The 21,122-nt window shown below is 45.7% G+C and overlaps 2 protein-coding genes across 8 annotated transcripts in view; both read left to right on the forward strand.

Moving 5' to 3' along the window:
• Nucleotides 1-279: 279 nt before the first annotated feature.
• IL36RN (interleukin 36 receptor antagonist) lies at nt 280-12,116 on the forward strand. Of its 6 annotated transcripts, none has more exons than XM_078056317.1 (6): nt 280-345; nt 1,288-1,449; nt 7,054-7,114; nt 8,687-8,772; nt 9,849-9,976; nt 10,176-12,116. In XM_078056317.1, the coding sequence occupies exons 3-6, from the start codon at nt 7,086-7,088 to the stop codon at nt 10,398-10,400; spliced, it is 468 nt and encodes a 155-aa protein (XP_077912443.1). In that variant the 5' UTR covers nt 280-345; nt 1,288-1,449; nt 7,054-7,085; the 3' UTR covers nt 10,401-12,116. The 6 variants fall into 6 exon arrangements, with proteins under 6 accessions (XP_077912443.1, XP_035959704.1, XP_077912442.1 ...); XM_036103811.2 differs by lacking the exons at nt 280-345; nt 1,288-1,449 and adding exons at nt 2,320-2,474; nt 6,536-6,677; XM_078056316.1 differs by lacking the exons at nt 280-345; nt 1,288-1,449 and adding exons at nt 2,320-2,474; nt 6,570-6,677.
• Nucleotides 10,627-21,122, forward strand: part of IL1F10 (interleukin 1 family member 10) — a 50,320-nt gene continuing 39,824 nt past the window's right edge. Inside the window, exons 1-5 of one of the 2 annotated variants that reach the window (XM_036103791.2) lie at nt 10,627-12,384; nt 14,848-14,902; nt 15,393-15,503; nt 18,801-18,860; nt 20,936-21,021. In XM_036103791.2, the coding sequence (XP_035959684.1) occupies nt 14,856-14,902; nt 15,393-15,503; nt 18,801-18,860; nt 20,936-21,021 (304 nt within the window). In that variant the 5' untranslated portion in view covers nt 10,627-12,384; nt 14,848-14,855. The remainder of the gene's footprint in view (nt 12,385-14,847; nt 14,903-15,392; nt 15,504-18,800; nt 18,861-20,935; nt 21,022-21,122) is intronic. The other variant, XM_078056313.1, reaches the window with a different exon arrangement.

Genomic DNA, 21,122 nt, shown 5'->3' on the forward strand with positions numbered 1-21,122 from the left:
AAGTCTTCAGGAGATGTACTTTCTAAATATTTTCCGAATCAAGCCTACTTTTTCTCTGTCCCTATTGTTGTCGTTCATTCATTGTTGAAGAATAAGGGGCTGTTTCTTTGTGACTGTCCCTCAAGTTGGCTTTGTCTGGTGTTTCCTCGTGATTAGATTCAGCTTACGCACTTTTGGCAGGAACGCTGCAGAAGATGTAATGTGTCCTTCTCCACGTGCCATCTCCTGTACGGACATACCTGGTGTCTCGCGCCGTTCCTGGTGAATGACATTTTGGCCACTTGATTAAGGACAAGTCAGCCAGGTTTCTCCACTGCAAAATTACCAATTTTCTTTTTGTAATTGGTAAGCAATCTGTGAGGAGATCCTTTAAGACAACGTGTATCTTGCTTTTCATCAAACATTCGCATAAAGGCTTTAACCTCCGTTGATGATTTTTACCTGAATCGGTCATTACTATGATGATTACAAAAATATTAAGTTTATTTTTATTATCCTTGAACTAATTATGTTTTTTATATATGGGCAGCAAGCTGTTAGAAAATGAAATAAAACATCAATTCTGTTTACAATAAAATACTCAGGAATAGATTTAACAAAAGACTTAAAAGACATGTACATAGCTGTACACTTAAAAATGGTTAAGGTGGTAAATTTGTTATGTTCATTTTACTACAATTAAATATAGTAATAAAAAATTAGAAAAGACAAATGTGCAAACACTTATCTGATAATTGTTATATATATTTATAATATATAATATGTATTTATAACATAAATAATACAGTAAATATACTATATATATAATATATTATTTATATATGATATATAAATATATATATAAAGAAGTAGTCCTTGGTTCTTGAGGAGTTTGTGAAAGGAGATGATTCTAATCCATCGGTGCCAAGTGTCACAGACAGAGCCAAGGAAGGCTTGGGGCCTCCTCTGGGGGAGTCCCAATGCAGTTCCCTTTGCCCTGTCTAATTCTGTGGGTACTCACTGCTCCAAGTCCTCTGTGGAAAGAGAAAAAAAAAACAAAAACAGGAGGAAAGACTGCATGGATTGGTCAGGTGGATGTTTGGAAGAAATCATCCAAGTGTGGCCTGCCCAGTCCAGCCTGGCCAAGAGTGCCCTCTCTGTGAGGTCATAGCCATGCACACAGAGCCTGTACTCTGTCCAGGCAGAAGGAGGGCATGGCCCAGGGAGCAGGGAAGATGGAGCCAGACCAGTACACTTCCTGACCTACTGACTTTTTTCTTCCGCATTTGGCTTATTTCCAATTTTCAGCTGCAGAATCTGGTTCAAGTCCTAGCTGTTCTGTGGGCAGAGGTCCAGAAATGGCCAAACCACATAATCTGTGGGAGGTGAGTCCTCAGACTCTGGAGGCCTCTGAAGTACAGATGAGCAAAGCACCTGGACCTGCTCTGGAGGGTCTCACCTGGATCTGAGGTAAGGAAGTTGCCGGTGGCTCTGGTCCTGCCCTGGGTGACTCAGTCAGGAGAAACCACCCGTGGGTGTGACACACACCACAGTCTCACCCTGCCATTGCTTACACACTCCCTGGTCCCAGCTTGTAGAACTGGCCCTTCCCTAGACCCTCCACCCTGGAAGATGCCGTGGGACTGAGCAAGGACAACAAAGCCACACGTTTCTGGCTCAGCACCCAGCTTCGGTGCCCTGACCCACAGACTTCCCTGTAATGTCACAGGGACTCTAGCATTACTAAAATGTGCTATGAGCCAAGTAGCACCTTCCCTCTATTGCTCCACACAGTGACTGCAGGATGTGGCTGTCGTTGGGGTGGGAGTCCAGGGCTGTAGCAGGAAGGACACTTCTGTTCACAGCTCCCTGGAGGCTGTGTGTCTGTGCATCACCACCAGCTCTCCTAGGCCAGGCAGGCCACCGAAGTCACTCCAGGGAGTGAAGAATCCCCTCTGTCCTAATGTGTGCCACACTCTGTCGTGCTGGAGCCCTTTGTCTCTGGACCAACTCTATCGGTTTCTGTTGTCTTTCTTGAAGTCTCTGTTCTTCTCAAGAAGCCCCTTGGTCCTTCCTGCAAAAGACTCCTGGCAGGGAGGCCCCCTGACCTCCAGCTCTACCCTCCATCCCTTGCTTGCTTGAGTCTGTAAGCATTATATGGCTTATTTGTTCACAGGGGGGGAATGGGGGTGAGTTAGTATGAAATTGAACTGCCAGAGTACTAATACCAGGTCCATGTCTTACTAGTTTGTGACCTTGGGTTAGTTACTTCACCTCTCTAGGTCTGACTTTGTCTTATCAGTTAAACGGGAATAAAAATTGCACTCATTTCACAGGTCTGATGGCACAAAGTCTGTACTGCTTTTGAGATAATGTTGACACAGTGAATGCACAGCACATGTGAACCTTTCTTGTAAAAGAGATTTGAAAATCCACAGCATAATCTGTGGTCATTCAGCCAGGCTGAGTTGGAGCCTTCTCCCTCTCTGGGTCAGGTAAGATGTGTTAGCACAATGGCAAGGAAGTGCTTGGCCTTGAACTAGCCTCAGATTTAGGTCAGCGTAAAGGGGGGACTCTGCCATGTTCTCGGGGTCCTCTCTACATACCTGGGGAGGGGTGCCAGAGAGGTGAGAAACAGAGGGGGTGGGAAGCAGGTGTCTATGGGTTTGTGTTAAGTGCTGACCCTGCTCTTCACAGCCTCTGTCTCATCCATCCTCATGACAACCCAGTGAGGTGGTTGTTCCTCTTTTCTTTACAGAGAAATGTAAATGAGGTGAGATGAATCATCAAATCAGAGAGATGAGGCAAATTCCCCGAGGCCACGTGGCTGATGATGATGATGATACAGCTGACGTTTAAGCACCTGCTTGTGCCAGGCATGGCTCTAAACACTTCACATACATTAACTCCTTTAATCTTAACAGCCACTCCTGAGTCAGTACAATTTTTATCCCCATTTTACAGATGAGAACTCCAAAATGCAGAAAGATTAAACAACTTGACCAAAGATGTATGCTAATAAGTGACAGATTTAGGACTTGAATCAAGATGGTTGTGACCAGAGTTTGGCAAACCTTTTCTATAAAGGACTATGTACTAAATATCCTATCTGTGCAGTTTCTGTCACAGATACTCAGCTCTGCCATTGTAGTACAGAAGGATCCACGGACTGTGTAAACAAACGAACATGGTTGTGTTGCAATAAAGCATTGTTTAGAAAACAAACAGTGGGCCCGTGTTAGCCCACTGGCCAGAGAGTGTCCACCATGATCTTAACTGCTATATTAAGAGAATGAGGACCCAGAAGCATCAAACCTCTCTGAGAAATAAAAATCATAACTATGAACAAAATGTGAGACAATTCTCTGGCCTTTTTTAAAGATTTTATTTATTTGTTTGAGAGAGAGAGAGAAAAAAATCATGAGCAGGGGGAGAAGTAGAGGGAAAATCAGACTCCCTGCTGAGCAGGGAGCCCAACGGAGGGCTCCATCCCAGGACCCTGAGATCATGACCTGAGCCGAAGGCAGATGCTTAACGACTGAGCCACCCAGGCGCCCCTCCCTCTCTGATTTCTTTCCATTCCATTTTCTCTCCCTTCCCCTATGATCCTCTGCACTGTTTCTTATATTCCACATGAGTGAAACCATATGATAATAGTCTTTCTCTGATTGACTTATTTTGCTCAACATAATACCCTCCAGTTCCATCCACATCGATGTAAGTGGTAAGTATTCATCCTTTCTGATGGCTGAGTAGTATTCCATTGTGTGTGTGTATATATATATATATATATATATATATATATGTATATATATATATACCATATCTTCTTTATCCATTCATCTGTCGATGGACGTCTTGGCTCTTTCAATAGTCTGGCTATTGTGGACATTGCTGTTATAAACATCCTTTCTTGATAAAAACTCTCCACCCTGTAGGGATAGAGGGAACATACCTCAATATCATAAAAGCAGTATACAAAAAGCCCACAGTGAATATCATTCTTAATGGGGAAAAATTGAGACCTTTTTCCCTGAGGTCAGGAACACGACAGGGATGCCCACCCTCACCACTGTTGTTCAACATAGTACTAGAAGTCCTAACCTCAGCAATCAGACAACAGAAAAAATAAGAGGCATTCAAATTGGCAAAGAAGAAGTCAAACTCTCACTCTTCGCAGATGACATGATACTTTATGTGGAAAATCCAAAATACTCCACCCCAAAATTGCTAGAACTCATATAGGAATTCAGCAAAGTGGCAGGATATAAAATCAATGCACAGAAATCAGTTGCATTTCTGTACACTGAGACGGAAGAAAGAGAAATTAAGGAATTGATCCCATTTACAATTCCACCCAAAACCATAAGATACTTAGGAATAAACCTAACCAAAGAGGTAAAGGATCTGTACTCTAAAAACTACAGAACACTTATGAAAGAAATTGAGGAAGACACAAAGAAATGGAAAAACGTTCCATGCTCATGGATTGGAAGAATAGACATTGTGAAAATGTCTATGCTACCCAGAGCAACCTACACATTCAGTGCAATCCCTATCAAAATACCATCGACGTTTTTCGCAGAGCTGGAACAAATAATCCTAAAATTTGCATGGAACCAGAAAAGACCCTGAATAGCCAGAGGAATGTTGAAAAAGAAAACCAAAGCTGGTGGCATCACAATGCCGGTCTTCAAGCTACGTTTTGTCTTATTTTCAAGTTTGAAGAACTTAACTTTCTTAATGGGGGTTCATTTTGTTTTTGTCACTTTCACCATCTTAGCTCATTCATTCATCTCTCCATCCATTCGTTGTGTACCTGTCACCATGAAGCACACAGCAGAACAGACAGAGCTGGCAAACACATCCCCCTGTGCCCTCAGCAAGCTGCCCTATCTGGAGGGGTGCAGCCATGCACTGGTGTCATTCCATATTAGTCAGAATGAGGACAGAGCTTCTGAAGCCCCGCCGATGTGTCCTGTGGCCACGTTGGTGCAATTCACTGCGGTCAGGGGATCAGAGAAGGCAGCCTTTTTAAGTGAAACAGTATGTACTTCCCTATGATCACTTTACAAATGAAAGTCTGTCTGCTTAAAAGCACTTTGGGGTGCCTGGGTGGTGTAGTCCGTTGAGCGTGCGACTCTTGGTTTTGGCTCAGGTCGTGTTCTCATGGGTCATTTGATAGAGCCCTGAGACAGTCTGGGGGGCTCTGGGCTCAGCAGGGAGTCTGCTTCAAGTTTCTCTCCCTCTGCCCCTCACCCCCCCACTCACTTTCTCTCTCTCAAATAAATAAATAAAATCTTAAAAAAAACAAACAAACCACTTTGCCTATAGGCCAACACCTTCTGGTGTTTTCTTTTTAATTTTGTTCTTTTTTATAGTTATTTTCAGTGTCCTTTCCATTTGGTCAATTTAATCATTTTGCATAAAGTAGCCTTTACATTTTAAAAATTTTCTGAGGTGCGCCTGGGTGGCTCAGTTGGTTAAGCATCTGCCTTCGGCTCAGGTCATGGTCCCAGGGTCCTGGGATCGAGTCCCGCATCAGGGAGCCTGCTTCTCCCTCTGCCTGCCACTCTGCCTGCTCGTGCTGTCTCTCTCTGTCAAATAAATAAATAAATAATCTTTAAAAAAATAAGGTTTTCTGAAAGTGTTTATCACATTGGAAAAACTTGGTATTTTATTTATTCTTGAACACTTTAAGGACTTTTTAGCCTATAAACTGGAACACAATTTCTTTAAAATTTGTATCTTAACAATATATGGCTATCAGCGGTACTCAAGATGTCATTAAATTGTTTGTTATTATGCACTGCCCTCTACCTTTAATTCAGATCCATCACAGAGAATGTATCAAGGTATTGAAATTGCATGAATTGTTACCCAGCCACATATTAATTTGCCAATTAGGTATTGGAGAAAGATTGATTACAGGTGGCATGGGCTAGATTTTATTTTCTAAGGAACTAATCAGACACGAGTGAAGAGGTTGATACGAAGATGTTTGTCACCACATGATTTTCAATAGCAAATAATAATAGACTAATAATAATTGATTGCTATAAATAAATGATACATCTATACAATGAAATGTATGCAGCTATTCAAGGTTATATCATAATTCATATTTGGTATGGAAAGATATTCTGCTATTTTGCTACATGAAAAAAGCAAGTTGAATGGAGTGTAGGCTCTATGACGAAGCTGTAGGAGACACAGTTGACAGTGACATATATAATGTAGGCAGTGGAAAAGTGTTGTCATTGGTTTTCTGATGGTACACTCACAGAAGACAAGTATTCATGGTGTGTTTTGTTTTGCCAATCTGGATTTTCAGGTTTTTCTACAATGAATATGTAGACTAAACATTGCCTAAGCAGGAAAGCCCCACATCCAGCATTTTCCATAGGCCTAGCAAAGGAAGGAAGGAAGGAAGAAAGGATGGAAGGAAGGAAGGAAGGAAGGAAGGAAGGAAGGAAGGAAGGAAGGAAGGAAGGAAGGAAAGGAGGGAAGGAAGGGGGAGAAAAGGGGGTTTGTTCTAAAATCTTCTTTCCTTGAGTGGCTATTTGCACTGAAGTCTTTGGGTCTGGAAGCGCCTGAGGTCCAGGAGCTGAGTGCTCACAAACAGCTTGAAAGCCCCTGGGAAGTTCATCAGAATTGCTGAAAGAAGACATCTCCAGAACCTTCCTTCCTTAGGAGAGGTAATGAAGCGCAGGTGTTTCTGGAGGCTTAGGGTGGTGTGAAATACCTGGGAAGCCCTGCTCCTCCTCAGCTTGTGGCAGTTTCAGGGGCTCCTCCCTAGTGCATTATTAAAAGGGCTGAGGCATCCCAGAGGAGCAGGCAGATACCACAGGCTCTGCCAGGAGAAAGGAGCATTCTGAGGTGTCCTTTGGGGAGTTGGGTTTCATTCTCCCCAGCAGGACTGGGGCTCTCTCCTGACCCCAGACCTAGAATCCCCTGCTCTGTGGGGGATGTTCACATGCTGGGGAGAGGGGTGGTGGGGTTAGAAGGCTGTTTGCTACTCAGGCCCCTTCCAGCCCAGCCTCTATCTCCACCTAAGATTTTGTGTTATTTCAGAATAGGAGAGTCTACACACTGTGAAGCTCGAGATGGTCCTGAGTGGGGCACTGTGCTTCCGGTGAGTATCTGAACCTCTGACTGGCTGTGTCCTCTGGGGGAAATAAGTTCCAGGTAGACCTGTTGTCCATCCTTTCTGGGTAGGGAGGGGCTGCACCTGCCCAGAGTTGGGGCTCTCATAGGTGGGTGAGCAGCTGGGAAGTTGTGAACAGCCCCTCATTGTCCTAAGAGAAGTTTTTCCAGCCTTTGTCAGGCTGGGGCTGGCCACCTCATGGGGGTTCCCTGATGAGAAGGGGGAGCAAGTGAATCACTCTGTGTAGAGCTTCAGCCCCACATATCCATAATGAGAATGGAAGTTAGGAGACCCAGCTCAGAGCTGTTACCACCCACTGGGGTGAATTGATGTCACTCTGCTCCACTACCTCCCTTTTGCTCTTTGGGGCAAAACAACAACAAAACTATTTAGTCCATCAGTCTGTCTGTCTGCTGGCATGTACTGAGCCAGGTGGTCTGCTGTGTTCTGGACTTCGCACTAGTGAGTGAAAATGGTCCTAGTTCTCTCTGAACTCAGAGTCTAACATAGCTTTGCCCAAGGTGGGTTCTGGGGAGCCCCGACCCTATGAGTTGCTTTAGATAGTGGCGCTCCTTGATTAAGAGATGTGGGAAATACTGCTTTCTGTGTCTTCTTATAAGAGAACCATGGTGCAATTCAATATATTAGTAACTTTCAATGAGATTTGTTTGTGTTTAGCCACCACTGAACCAATTTGCACACAGCATACTTATTTCCGTATAACACCTGAAGAAACCCATTTTAGGATATATTTTTCTCCTCACAAGATGTCAAAAAATCAACTGAAATCAGAGATGAGAAATAAATTTGAAAAGTAAAATGAAAGAATTTTTAATTTATTATTTTATTTTTATTTTTTAAAGATTTATTTATTTATTTGAGAGAGAGAGAGAGAGTGCGCAGTGGGGAGGGGCCGAAGGAGAGGGAGAGAGGAACTTAAGCAGACTTCAGACTGAGCACGAGCCCAACGCAGGGCTCGATCTCATGACACTGAGATCACGACATGGCCCAAACCAAGAATCTGATGCTCAACCAACTGCGCCACTCAGGCGCCCCAAGAATTTTAAATTTAAAGATATTCCTCACTTAATAAGTGGAAGTGAATGTGCCTTGATGTCTTCAATAATGATTGAAGAATCAGATTTTCATCTGGAAGAGGCTTGGGCATTATCTAACCCATTGTCTTAATTAGCAAAAGGGAAATTCAGGCCCAGAGAGGGCAAGCAACTTGTCTGTTGGGACTCAGCAGCAGTGGAGGCACAGCCAGATAAGAACCCAGGATTCTAACTCACAGTCCAGTTTCTTTTCCAGCATCACACATGGAGGAGATTGGTTGGTGTAGAAAAGATTGAATAGGGTGATGACTCAGATGGGAGGCTATTGTTATCCCATTAGTAGGGTATGAGCCCAGCAGGGCGGGCAGAGAAGGTTGGGTGGTTACTTCTGGCACAGCGGGAGGAGAGGGAGACAATGCCTGACACTGGGGGACTCTGTAGAGCCCAGCAAGCCCGAGCACCCACCCGTCCCCTAACTAAGCATCATCCTGTCTTGATGTTTCAGAATGAAGGATGCGGCCTTGAAGGTGCTTTATCTGCATGATAACCAACTTCTAGCTGGAGGGCTGCATGCAGGGAAGGTCATCAAAGGTTGGTGGCAAAACATGACCCTACTTCCCTAGGTCTCTATACACTCTGAGGGGAGGGGGCCTGGAGAGGGCTTAGAATAGCTATGCAAACTGGCACAGGCCTACAGATCCCAGGCCTGACACTGTAGATGGGCATCATAAAAGCAGGCTCTGAACAAGGACAAATAAAATACTACACCTTCCAGCAAAGTGAGGACACCTACCCCATTGCCACCTGAAGCCTCTATGCAAAGGTGGGAATATTTTCCAGGATGAATGCTTTGTTCTTCCCTCATAGGTAGACTTAGGCCAAACATTCCTTTTCCTGGGAGCAAGTGCTGGGGAGAGATCTAAAATAGGCTCCTAGGCCTTTATTCCCATATGGGAGTGGCTTTCTATCCCTTTGCCCTGGGTTCCCTCTGCTCTCTGGGGATTCCTGGTCCCTCAGAGTGATGGGACCCAGATAGCAGGTGGCACCATCTGGCCTCATGCCCCAGACACCATGACAGGCCTTCTCTCTAAAATAGCACATACCTGCCCACTTGGGACACATTTACTAGGCTCTGGGGCCAGGCAGTGTGTGTGTGTTTGTGTGTGTGTGTACACGTGTGTATGCATGCATGCATGTATGTGAGTGTGTGTATGTGTTTGTATGTGTGGTATGTGGTAGGGTAGGTTTGTATGTGTGGTACAGAGAGGAATGAGACCCTCTTCTGTTCTCATGTTGGTACAAATATGTCCAAATAACTCTGATGAGAGGCTTATCAAATCGAGTTTCCAAAACAAGGCCAGAGGGTCAAGAGGCATTAAAGGAGGTGGTCAGATCCTCCCTGGGGGTTAGAGAAGACTTGAAGGTTTGAGCCTGGACAAGGGGGTGGGCTAGGGGTGGGAGATGGTCCAATGTGCTTACATACCTTGATGTCATTGGGCCAACTGGCAGGAGACCACCCTTCCCTAGATGACAGCTGCTACCAGGCTTCCTTTCTGCCCAGTCTGGGGACAAGATGTCTCATGTAGGTCTTGTGCTTCAAAGTCCACGATCTGGGGAGAGGGAGGGAAGGGCAGTCAGGGACCCTGAATCTGGCTTCCTTTCTCTAGGCGAGGAGATCAGTGTTGTCCCCAACCGGTCTCTGGATGCCAAGCTGTCTCCAGTCATCCTGGGCGTCCAGGGAGGGAGCCAGTGCCTGTCGTGTGGGACAGGGCAGGAACCGACTCTGAAACTAGAGGTGAGTCCTGTTAGGGCATCCTTGCTATCTGACTTCACTAAGCCAGCAGATGCTGAAGCCACTGGGCCAGGCATCCTGGGGCCTGATCCTCTCCCTCGCAGGGTTCTGTTGATGACAGCCCTGCCTCTCCATGCCCATGGCCCAGCTCTCCTGCCTCCTCCGCTCCTTCCCCTCACCTGCCATGCCTCTCCACTCACAGCCAGTAAACATCATGGAACTCTACCTTGGTGCCAACGAATCTAAGAGCTTCACTTTCTACCGGCGGGACACGGGGCTCACCTCCAATTTCGAGTCAGCTGCCTACCCAGGCTGGTTCCTCTGCACCGTGCCCGAAGCAGACCAGCCTCTCAGACTTACCCAACTCTCAGAGGATGCCAGCTGGGGCAACCCCATCACAGACTTCTACTTCCAGCAGTGTGACTAGGGCAATGCACCCCCCAGAACCTACTTGGGCAGAGCCGGCTCAGGCAGGGGCGGAGGTAGAGGAGGACACTGATGGCAACCTCCCCCCATCTGTTCTCAGGGCCCCACCTCTGGCTGGGCACTTGGCCACTCTCCCTTTTGATTCCAAGTTTGGGTAAATCCTTCTGAGATTTGGGGCTTAGTCCATAAGTTTCTTTCCCTATTGAGTGGTGCTACTGGTGTAGAAACTTGCAAAAACCACTCAAGATAAACTGGAAGTCACATGAAAAGTTTTCCAGGGGTCAGGGTGGGGGGAGTGTTGGAAACCGTTCATGCTTCATGGTAACTTACCCAGTACCCCTGAGCCCCACAAGCCAGCCAATCCCAAGTTGAGCCTATTAGGGCCACCAGCTGCCCACATGAGGTCCAGTCATCTATCACTATGCAGGAGAGGGAGGTCATAGAGTTAGGGACCCAAAACCCAGCCCGCTCCCTCTTTCCTGTAACTCAGCTGCCATCATATTCTGCATTTCCATCTCAACCCTCATGCGCTAGCCATGGCAGGAGAGGGTGGTGATGTCCAAGGAATTGACTCCAGCTCAGAAGGCTGAAGAATGGCCAGGCATGTCATATGTTCTGAAACCTGAGGTGCCATTAAAATCCAAGATACTGGTATCTATTCACATGGAAAGATGCTTGTGACATATTAAGAAGAGCAAATTACAAATTAGCATATCTTGTAATTTCATTTTAATTAAAAAAATACCTATCTATATATTTCTTCATAGAAAAAAAGTCCAAAAGAGTTTACTTCAATTTTAGCAATGTCAATTTAGCAATTACAGGTGATTTTTCTTTGTATTCTTTTATTTAAACATTTTCTAATTGTTCTACAATGAAGATGAGCTTTTTGTGTATTAAGTAAGTTAATCTTGAGGAAAACAGAGCAGACAATATTTCTAATCATCTTCAGCATCCACTTCCCTGAGTGAAATTCAAACTGAATTGAGCTCTGCTGCTCTGGTCAGCAGCGACAGAATCAGTACACAGACCTCAGCAAAGCTGTGAAGAAAGAGAATATGATGAGTTAGTGTGGTTGGAATCTCCTGGAAAAGGAATTTATAGAAAGAATAATCCTGGACCTAGAGTGGTCATAGCCCCCTGAGATTGCAAGGTGTGGGTTTCAGCCTCCAAAGGGTCCCATGCTGGTTGAAATTCATGTCCTTCTGGAAATTTTAGACTGGGGCCTTATTTGGAGACAGGTTCTTTGCAGATGTAATTAGTTAAGAGGTCATGCTGTATTTGGATGGGCTCTAAATCCAGCATGACTGCATATGCAACAGGAGACACACAGGAGACCCAGGAAGAAGGCTATGTGAAGATGGATGCAGAGATTGTACTTAATGTGGCAATAAGGCAAGAAATACCATGACTGAGGCAACCACCAGAAGCTAAGAAGAGGCAAGGAAGTATTCTTCCCTAAAGCCTTCAGAGGGAGGACAGCCTTCTAGTCTCCTGAACTATGAGAGCAAAAATTTTCATTGTTTTAAACCACCAATTTTGTGGTAATTGGTTATGGCAGCCCTACGACATCAACACAGCTGCTGCTGACCCCATCTCACATTGTGTGTGTCCCCTCCCACATTGTACCCGTATTGTCTCTGTGACTAACAGAATGTGGCAGAAGTAATATTATGCTACTTTTGAGATTAGATTATAAAAAAGACTCTGCAGCTTCTATCTTGTTTTCTCTGTCTGTTTCTTTGTTTACTTGTTCTGGGGGAAGCCAGCTGCCATCTCATAAGCAGCCCTATAGAGAGACCCATGTGTTGAAAATGAAGCTTCCTGCCAACTGCCACATGAGTGCATTTGAAAGCAGCTCTCCCAGCCACAGTCAGGCCTTCAGATGATGCAACTCTGGCTGACAGCTCGATTGCCACCTCAAGAGAGACTCTGAAGCAGAACCACCTAGCTAAACTGGTCTAGATTTCCAACTCTCAGAAACTGTAAGAAAATAAATGTTTGTTGCTTTCAGTTGCTAAGGTTTTTTAAAAAAAAGATGTGTTTATTTATCTTTTCAGAGAGAGAGAGACAGTGCACACAGGGCAGGGGCGGGCAGAGGGAGAGGGAGAGTGAGAATCTCAAGCAGACTCCCTGCTGAGGGTGGAGCTTGATGCAGGGCTCAATCCCAGGACCCTGAGATCATGACTTGAGCTGAAACCAAGAGTCGGATGCTTAACTGACTGAGCCATCCAGGTGCCCCAACTTGTTACACAGCAATAGATAACTAATACATAGGAAAAGAGAAATAAATACATTTATTTTATTATGATTGCAGTTTTCTCCAATATTTTCATTTTCCTTCTCAAAATCAACATCAGCCCTTTTGTTTCTCCAAACATTCTATTTAAAAGCTGATCATACTAAAGTTGTTGAATATTCTCTGTGTCTGCAAAGTTTAGCTCTTCCTTGACTACCTTTGCACCTCCAGTCTGACATGCCAGGGATTATGACTCCAGCATCCCTGCCTAAACTCTAAGGGATCAGAACAGAAGCCAGAGGAGAGGCCTAAATCTGAGCCCCAGGTATTCTTCCTGCACCTCACTGGTCAGACCAGCCTGGCAGGTTCAGATTCTGCTGAAGCACTAGCAAGGAGGTGGCCAGACCAAAAGGGTCTGTCTCTGTGGAGCTACTGAGGCCCAAATGCAGCCAAAGCCCTTGGGTAGCCAACAGCACAAGTCCTGCCACAGGCCTCTCAGGAGTGCCGAGAACACAGGCTCTGGGCACCAGGCTTGTTTCTGCAGACCCATTTCACACTCTTTCTTTGCCCACGGGCCCAGCCATAGTCTCATATTGTCACCTCCTCCAAGAAGACTTTGCTGAATTGAGATCTCTGGTCATCTGCTCTGACTGTGCTACATGGCTATGCCAACTTCCCCTCATTGTAATAATTGATTTGGGGTCTATGGCCCCTGAAATGACCTCAAGGTCAAGGCTGTATTTATTTGTTTCCAAGGATCTCAAATAACATTTGACAAATAATTGGAAACCGGCGAGTACAGAATGTGGAAACTATTCCTCCACCCTGGACTATTCTTTCTCTCTCCTCCACCCATCTAAATGGGCCCATCCTTCAAGGAGCAGCTGAAATTTCACCTCAGTCTGGAAGCTTTCTCCAGCCTGAAGTGATTGATTCATCATTTGTAGGATGGTAGAATTCAAAATGGTTTTAGCAGGGATGAGCTGACATGAGTCAATAGAAAAAGAAGGAAAGTAAAACAGAATGTATGGGCTGGGGGACCTTGGCATCATAATTGTTCATATGAAAAAGACATAGTGGTTTTAGATTTCTTCAATTTCAATATAAGTCCCCAGCTTGACCTGTATTTACAGAGGTATTATGCCCACATCACATGGCATTTGTGCAAGGCATAGGCATTGAGGACTAAGAGTGTGTTCTGAATAGTTGAGAGTGTCCCACGATCAAGTCATTAGGGTAGAGGCTAGGAAGCTGAGGGTCTTTATCCTGGAGAAGCAATACACAGAAAGCCCCATTCAAACACTCAAAGCTCTGCCTAGTAGAAAAATAAACTTGTTCTGTGTAATTCCAGGAGGCACAAGCAGGACTGATGAGTAGAAATTACGTGTGACCCAAAAATTTTAACCGCAAGGACCACACACACTGCTAGGGTTTCTTCAAGAAGTTGTGGAGGTATTGAAGAAGAGCCTGATTAACTATGTCTCAGGGGTGCCGTAGCACAGATTTCTCCCTTTGGAGGGATCCTATATGCCATGTCTAAGGCCCTTTCAATTCTAGGAATTTTTTTACTCAAGGAGATTCTCTGCCTCTATTGTTTCCAATATGCCCTTGTCCTGCAGATTAGAGAGCCCAGTCTTCTTAATTATCTTTTTAAATATTTATGACTTAGCTCCCCAGCTGGACTGTAAAGCTACCTAACAACGGGGACCATGCATTGCACATCTTTGTCACACAGCAGTGTAAATACTCAGTAAATGCTCATTAACTGCCTGGCATAATACCCCATGCATTGGCCCTTTCCACAGAGAGATGAGAGATAGATTGGGAGAGGGGTGAAGAATGACTGTTGGCCTTAGGAAACAGAAATTGGGTCCCCTCCCTGCCCATCTTTTCTTATCTTTCACTCTTTAAGCATCTACATGTGGATTGGCCTCTCCTACTTTCTTACCAGGCCCTTTGAATGACCTAAGAGTGAGAATTATGGTAAGGCAGATGGTCCCCAGAGAACACTATGCCAAGCTTCTCCACCCCTTGCAAGTAGACAGATGGATGGATGGTTGGATGGTTGGACAGACAGGTGGGTGGATGGATGGACTGAGTTAAGTAATATTGATTAGAGGCTTGAGTATTCTCTTTACTCCTGCCCTGCTCACATGCTGCTCTTTACACCTGCCCTGCTTACACGGTGTCATGTGTCCTAACCCTCCAGGGAACACGATGGCTGCCCAGTCCCAGGATGGATCTAAGGTCAATGTCCTCTGCAGGTAGGTTTCCTTAAATGTTCTGTCTCATCAACCTGATAACAGCTAATAGGACTTGTTGAAAAGCAGAGACTTCCTTCCCCTCTTTCCAAACAGGGCCATACTCCCAATGCCATCAGTCCCCTCTCTCATGTTTTCTTGCTGGCTGCAGCCTGGCTTAAAACACCAGAGGTTGCTCTGTCCTTGGGCCCCTTAAACACATCCCCTCTTGCCTCTTCTACCTCTCTAAGCCTAGGATGGACCCTCATGGGGCACCAACAGGAAGGTGATGTGAAGACATCTGACCCCAAGACTATTTATCTGGCTATTGAAACCACCAATAACAGTGTCAATGATAGTAGCTATGAGCAGGGGCCCAGTGACTGGCTTCTGCCAGGCTTTATGGGTGACTCTCTCCCCCTCCAACAAACACTCATTAATGCCCCCACCTTCTCATTATCCATACTGTGCTAAAGACATTGTGAAATCCCTAGGCTCTTCTTTCCCAACCTAGAGCCAATTATAAAGATTGCAACAGGCTTGACCCACCCTGGCCAGACAGTATAAACTCGGAGCAGATGCCCTGCAGAAATCAGTTGGATGTTCCAGGCACCCAGGATTTCAGGTCAGTGGTTCATAGGCAGTATTCTATCTCTCCTTCTCACTTTCCTTCTCCTTTCTGTCAATATCTCTGGTATGCCCCCTCCCTTAACTCCTCCTGGCAAGCTCTTTAGATAACAAGGTATCCCCTCCACAGAACATCATGGGATGCTAAATAAGTCTGGGAGCACATAGAAAGAATTTGAGAGAAGGCATGGGTTAAACCAAGTCAAGATTTTTAAATATTTGGAACCATAGATTTTAGGAAGTAATTTCAGAAGAAATCAGCCAGGCCAGTGGTATTCACCAGTGTGTGATGAGGCTTGGGGTTCATTAGATATGCCCCAGTGCCTGCTTTAGTGGTCAAAGACAGGGTTCTGGTATCACTCTCATTCTCTGATTCAGCAAAAGCAAGTTCCCTTTATCCATTTTACTTTCATTAGATTTCTGTGTAAATTTTCATTGTGAAACTTAGTTTTGAAAAATACTGACCTTGCCCAGCCTCTCTTCCTAATGATAACAAGTTGGAGGCCCAGGGACTAAAGGGGACTTTCTAAGGTAGCAAGCCAAATTGGTAGCAAAGCTAGGTCTAGAGCCCAACCTGGCCATTGAAATCTGTGTGTGTTTCTATGTCTTGCTTGTAAGCATATATGTGTGTCAGGGTGGTTGGAGGGAGCTACAGGCCACACTTCATGGATCAAGATATTGTTAACTTTTATAAGGGAAACAAATGTCTGTATATAGAACAATACATAAGACAGTGAAATCTAATAGGATTTCAGAGTAGGGTTGCAAGAGTAAAGGAAAGATTCATTAAACTCTGAGTCATGGAATCATAGATCGTTTGATCTGGAAGAATCTTAATAACCACAGACTCTAATTCCACGATTTTATAGATGCTGAAACTGAGAAGTGGAGGTGAGGTGACATAACCTTATATGTCTGAGCTGTTACTCTGACCTGATAATTAATTTGGCAGAACTAGAGACTCAACCTATAGATAAATGATACCATATCCAGTGCCTCTAATGCCAAAAGACCTGAATGGATGGCAAGGAGGGGGGATGACTTTTGAGGCAGGGAAATCAAAGACAACTGTGAGCATGCCCACAGGGAAGAAAGAAGGCATGTGCCTGGAGGGGTGGTTTAGTGTCCACAGAGAAGTGAGATACACTCATACAAGTGAATCAGGGCCAGATGGTGATGAAATGGGCAGCCACTGTAGACTCTAGAGCTGGGTGGAGATGTTGTGAAAGCAATACCTAGAATATAGGTCCAGGTACCTCACATAGGTTGGGCTGGATTGAAGGTAGAAAAGCCAGGAATACAGGCACAGGTACAATGGCTATTAAGACAAAGTTACATTTTAGGGGCACCTGGGTGGCACAGTTGGTTAAACATCCAACTCTTGATTTCAGCTCAGGTTCATGCTCAGCATGGAGTCTGCTTGAGATTCTATCTACCTCTGCCTCTTCCCACTCATGTGCATGTGCTCTCTCTCTCTCAAATAAGTAAATAAATCTTTAAAAAAAGAAGACAAAATTACATTTTAAAGAATAATTTATGAGAACTGGCTAGCAAATCAGACACAGAGTAAGGAGAAGGGGGGAGATGAATGGGCTGGGAGGAGGAGAAGATTGATTTGACTTCAGATCTATTTGGTTGGGTGTAATGGCAGGAAGTCCAAAGGGAGGTGTCCTATAGACTGTTGGAGATAAAGTATCATGTTCAATTGGGACTTGGGAGGCTTTAGACCAATATGATCACTGCAGCTGTGGAAATGGATGAATGGCAACTCATGGGGTATGAGAGAGAAGTGCTTAGAACTTAGACTTGTGGCTTCCAGCCTTAGGGACACCACCAAATGGAAAGGAGAATCTACACAGACCTGAGAAGGGGAAAATGGAAGTGTGAAGGGAGTCAATTAATGTCAAGAGCTCTGAGGAGGCAGAAGCCAAATATCAGAAGAATCAAAAGAGTCTTTTGATTTGGCTCCACAGAAGTTAATACTGGTCTTGGAGAGAACATAGTCCACATAGAAAACGTGTAGGAGAGCAAGGAGAGGATGTGATGGAGAAAGCTCAGTGCTACTTGGGTGGTGGTTTTTGACTCAGGACAGGTGGATTGATGAAGTCTGAGACAGCCAGAGATGGTGTCCAGGGAGGACAATAGGCCAGAGTCCAGGGAAAGGTCACCTGGGGACAATAGGGAATGGAAAGCTTAGGGGATGGAGTGTGTGGTGCATTGGGAGGGACAATGGCAGATGCTTAGCACCAGGACCCCAGGCTCTCTGATGGACTAGAAGCTGGCTTCTCACTCCTATTCACCTCATCACAGTCTAGCCAGAACCCAGGAGGGGGTGCCTGATATGGCAGTCTTTGGGAGAAATACTGGGATTTTGGGGTTGGGCCAGGACAGGAGGCTTCTGGGGCCCCTGGAGATCCAGCTAGACTGGACCAGCACTGAATTTCTGCCTGCCCCTTGTGCTCACATTGACCGAGAGTGGGAGTCATCATCCTCACACAGAGCCCTCCACTTGATCTGTCCTGGCCAGACCTTGGTATAGCTACTAGCCTGCCCATTAGTTTTGCTGCTGCAACCAAAAGAGCCCCAGTAGTCTGGCTGAGAGAGAGAACAGCATCAAGTGTGCTTGCATTGAGGCCACGCTGCTGATGGCCTGTCTGGGCTGGGAGATCCTCTATCTAGTCCTTTGCTACTCAAAGTGTGGCCAGGGACCAGCAGTGTTCATATCACTTGGTTGCATGTTTGAAATGCACAGTCTCAGGCTCCAGCCCAGACCCAGGGAACCAGAACTGGCAGGTGATTTATATGTTCACTGGAGAGTGAGAAAAACTGAGATGGTATACCAGTTCCCAAGGCTGGCTTGTCATGGAGTCACTTCAAGCCCTGGCGAATCAGAACCTTCAGGTGACTTTAGTGCCAGCCTGGGCAGTGGGACAGGGTTTGAGTCCAGCTCATCCTCAAACTGTGAGGCTGGAGCATACCCCACCTCAGTCTCAGCTCCAGGAAGTACTCCTGTCTAAACTCTTTGGGGAACCTGTTCTTCGGTTTCCCCAAGCTAGCACCATGCACACGTCATGGGCTCACACCCCAGTCAGATGGCCCCAAAGGAGGGTGAAACAGAGCTGCCTGGAACTTGCTGAGCTGGGGAGATCATGGAGGATTCTGGCAGGCCAGTTATAGATAAGCAGCCTAGTGAGATTTTTCTACCCTGTAATTTGGTGATTTGGGGGCCCCCAGGGGGCCTGCCCCCCAGCTCTACCCACCCTTCTCTGACAGCCCTTCTCTCCTTCCCCCTCAGCAAGGACCAGTCGCCCACAATTGCAGGAATGTGCTCCCTCCCCATGGCAAGATACTACATGTAAGTCTTCCTGGAGTCCTCCCTCTCTAAACCAGGGGCCTGAGGATGATGTGGGAAGAGGGAAAGAAGGCTGAGGGGAGGGATGCGGCTCCATCTCACCCAAGAAATCTCAAGTACCCCATAATTAAGCTTAATCATCATCCTCATCACAATAGCTCTCTTTCCTGACCATCTGCAAGATGCCAGCCCTTCTGCTGCCTTGCCTTCCTCCTGAGTAACCTACAAGGGGGGCATGAATGAATCCATTCAGATTTGGAAACTGAAGCTCAGTGCTCACTTTGGCAGCACATATACTAAAATTGGAATGAAACTGAAGCTCAAAGATGTTAAAAAAATTACCTCATGTCACACAGAGCCAGGACTCACCCCTTATGCCGCTCCGTCCTCCTCTCTCCAAGAGCTCAGAGACAATTTTGAATCTCAGTGACGGCATCTTTATATGTTGGCCTCTGTGGCCTTTCCTCCCTGTCTGCACTCCCAACTATCCCTTTTACCTCATTTGACATTCGAGACTTTCCTTATAGTTTATACTTTATTGCCTGTGATTTCTCATAAACTGTCTCCAGCCCTTTGAGGAATGAGATGAGACATAACACAAATAAAACAGGACTGACTTCTGGGTCACATTTCCTCAGCACCTCCATGGGCCTGCCCTGTCCTAGATACCAGGGGGCCAGTTAGGGCCTCCAGGAAGTTACAATGTGCCTGGGAAGGCAAGACACATGTGCATGAAGCACCCACATGACAAAACAGATGTCAGCACCTTGGGGTATCTAACTTGGATTCTGGTCTTCAAAGAGAATGTTGCTGGCAGATGAGTTCCGCACAAGTCCTGGTTGTCCAGGTTGGAGAGAGAATGGCAAACTCAGGCTCTTTTCAGATCTTTATTTTTATTGTACAAGTGAACCTTCTTTACACACATACAGTCATTAGCTAAGGGTATTATAATTAGTTGTTACTGAGATAAAAAATTCTGGAGGCAATGGTGTTGGCCCAGAGGTTCTGCCCTTGGAGATAGGGAGGGCTCCCCAGGTCCTGAGAGCGGCTGACATTTTGAAACCAGCCAAGCCACCGAGATAATAACCTGCGAGCTAATAACCTGCATGACTTTGATGTTGCACATGCTCACCATGGTTTCCTCCCTGTTCCCCAACACGTATTTACCCTCCCAGGCTGATCATTGGAACCATCGCCAACCCCAAATGACTGTAATCACACCCTGCTCCAGCTCTTTGCTGACCTCCTAATTTGGCACCCATAACACGGGGCCACCCTAGAATACACCTTGCATGGAACAGGGTGGCCATGTTGGCACACCTACTGTCACATAGGATTTTTTTTTCTGATTTGTGAATTTTGTTCTATAAAAAAGCCTTTAAAATATTTGAAAAGCAAACCACACTTTATTTTTTAAAAGATTTTATTTATTTATTTATTTTAGAGAGAGAGAGAGCATGTGCAAAGGGCAGGAGGAGAGGGAGAGAGGATCTCAAGCAGACTCCGCGCTAAGCACAGAGCCTGACATGGGGCTTGATCTCATGACCCTGAGATCAAGACCAGAGCCAGAATCAAGAGTCGGACGCTTAGCTGACTGAGGCACCCAGGCGCCCCACAAACCACACTTTATTATACATTCAATTAGTCCTCTTCACTGAAGAAAATAAAACATTTATGCAAAATTGGGTCAGGCCCAGAAAATCTGGGATAAGGCTCACTGTATCCTAGAGACATCTGAGCCTCATTAGGAAATTTCTCAGGAAGGGCATGAAAAGGGGCTAGCATAATCAGGAAAACTCTGTCTACCCATCAATGAGAAGGCACTGGCTTTCCTCACTGCCCCAGGGCCCTGACAGAGGGAGCCTCTGAGAATCACGAGCTCCAGAAGACCTTCCCTTGCCTTAAGGCTGATCTGCTTTTACCCGCTCTTGGGTGGAGTCATGCACCTACTTCTCACCTATAGGAGAGAAGAACACCTAAATGCTCAGTGTGGTACTTCAGAGCATGGGGGTGGGAAGACTTTGGGGCTTGGTGGTGCCTGAAGGGAGCAGGTCGTCAGCACAACCATCTTGTTCCAGACTTAAGGATGCAGATCAGAAGGCTCTATACTTAAGAGGTGACCAGCTCCTGGTGGGAGATCCCAATTTGGACAACTGCTGTGCAGGTGAGCCACTGGGGCCTCCATCCCCTCAGACACACCCATGCTCCACCTGCCACCGGCTCTCCCCTTCCCTCTGCCTCTGGTGACAGTGAGAAGAGGCAGGG

This window comes from Halichoerus grypus, chromosome 10, assembly GCF_964656455.1.
Source record: "Halichoerus grypus chromosome 10, mHalGry1.hap1.1, whole genome shotgun sequence".
Lineage (NCBI taxonomy): Eukaryota > Metazoa > Chordata > Mammalia > Carnivora > Phocidae > Halichoerus > Halichoerus grypus.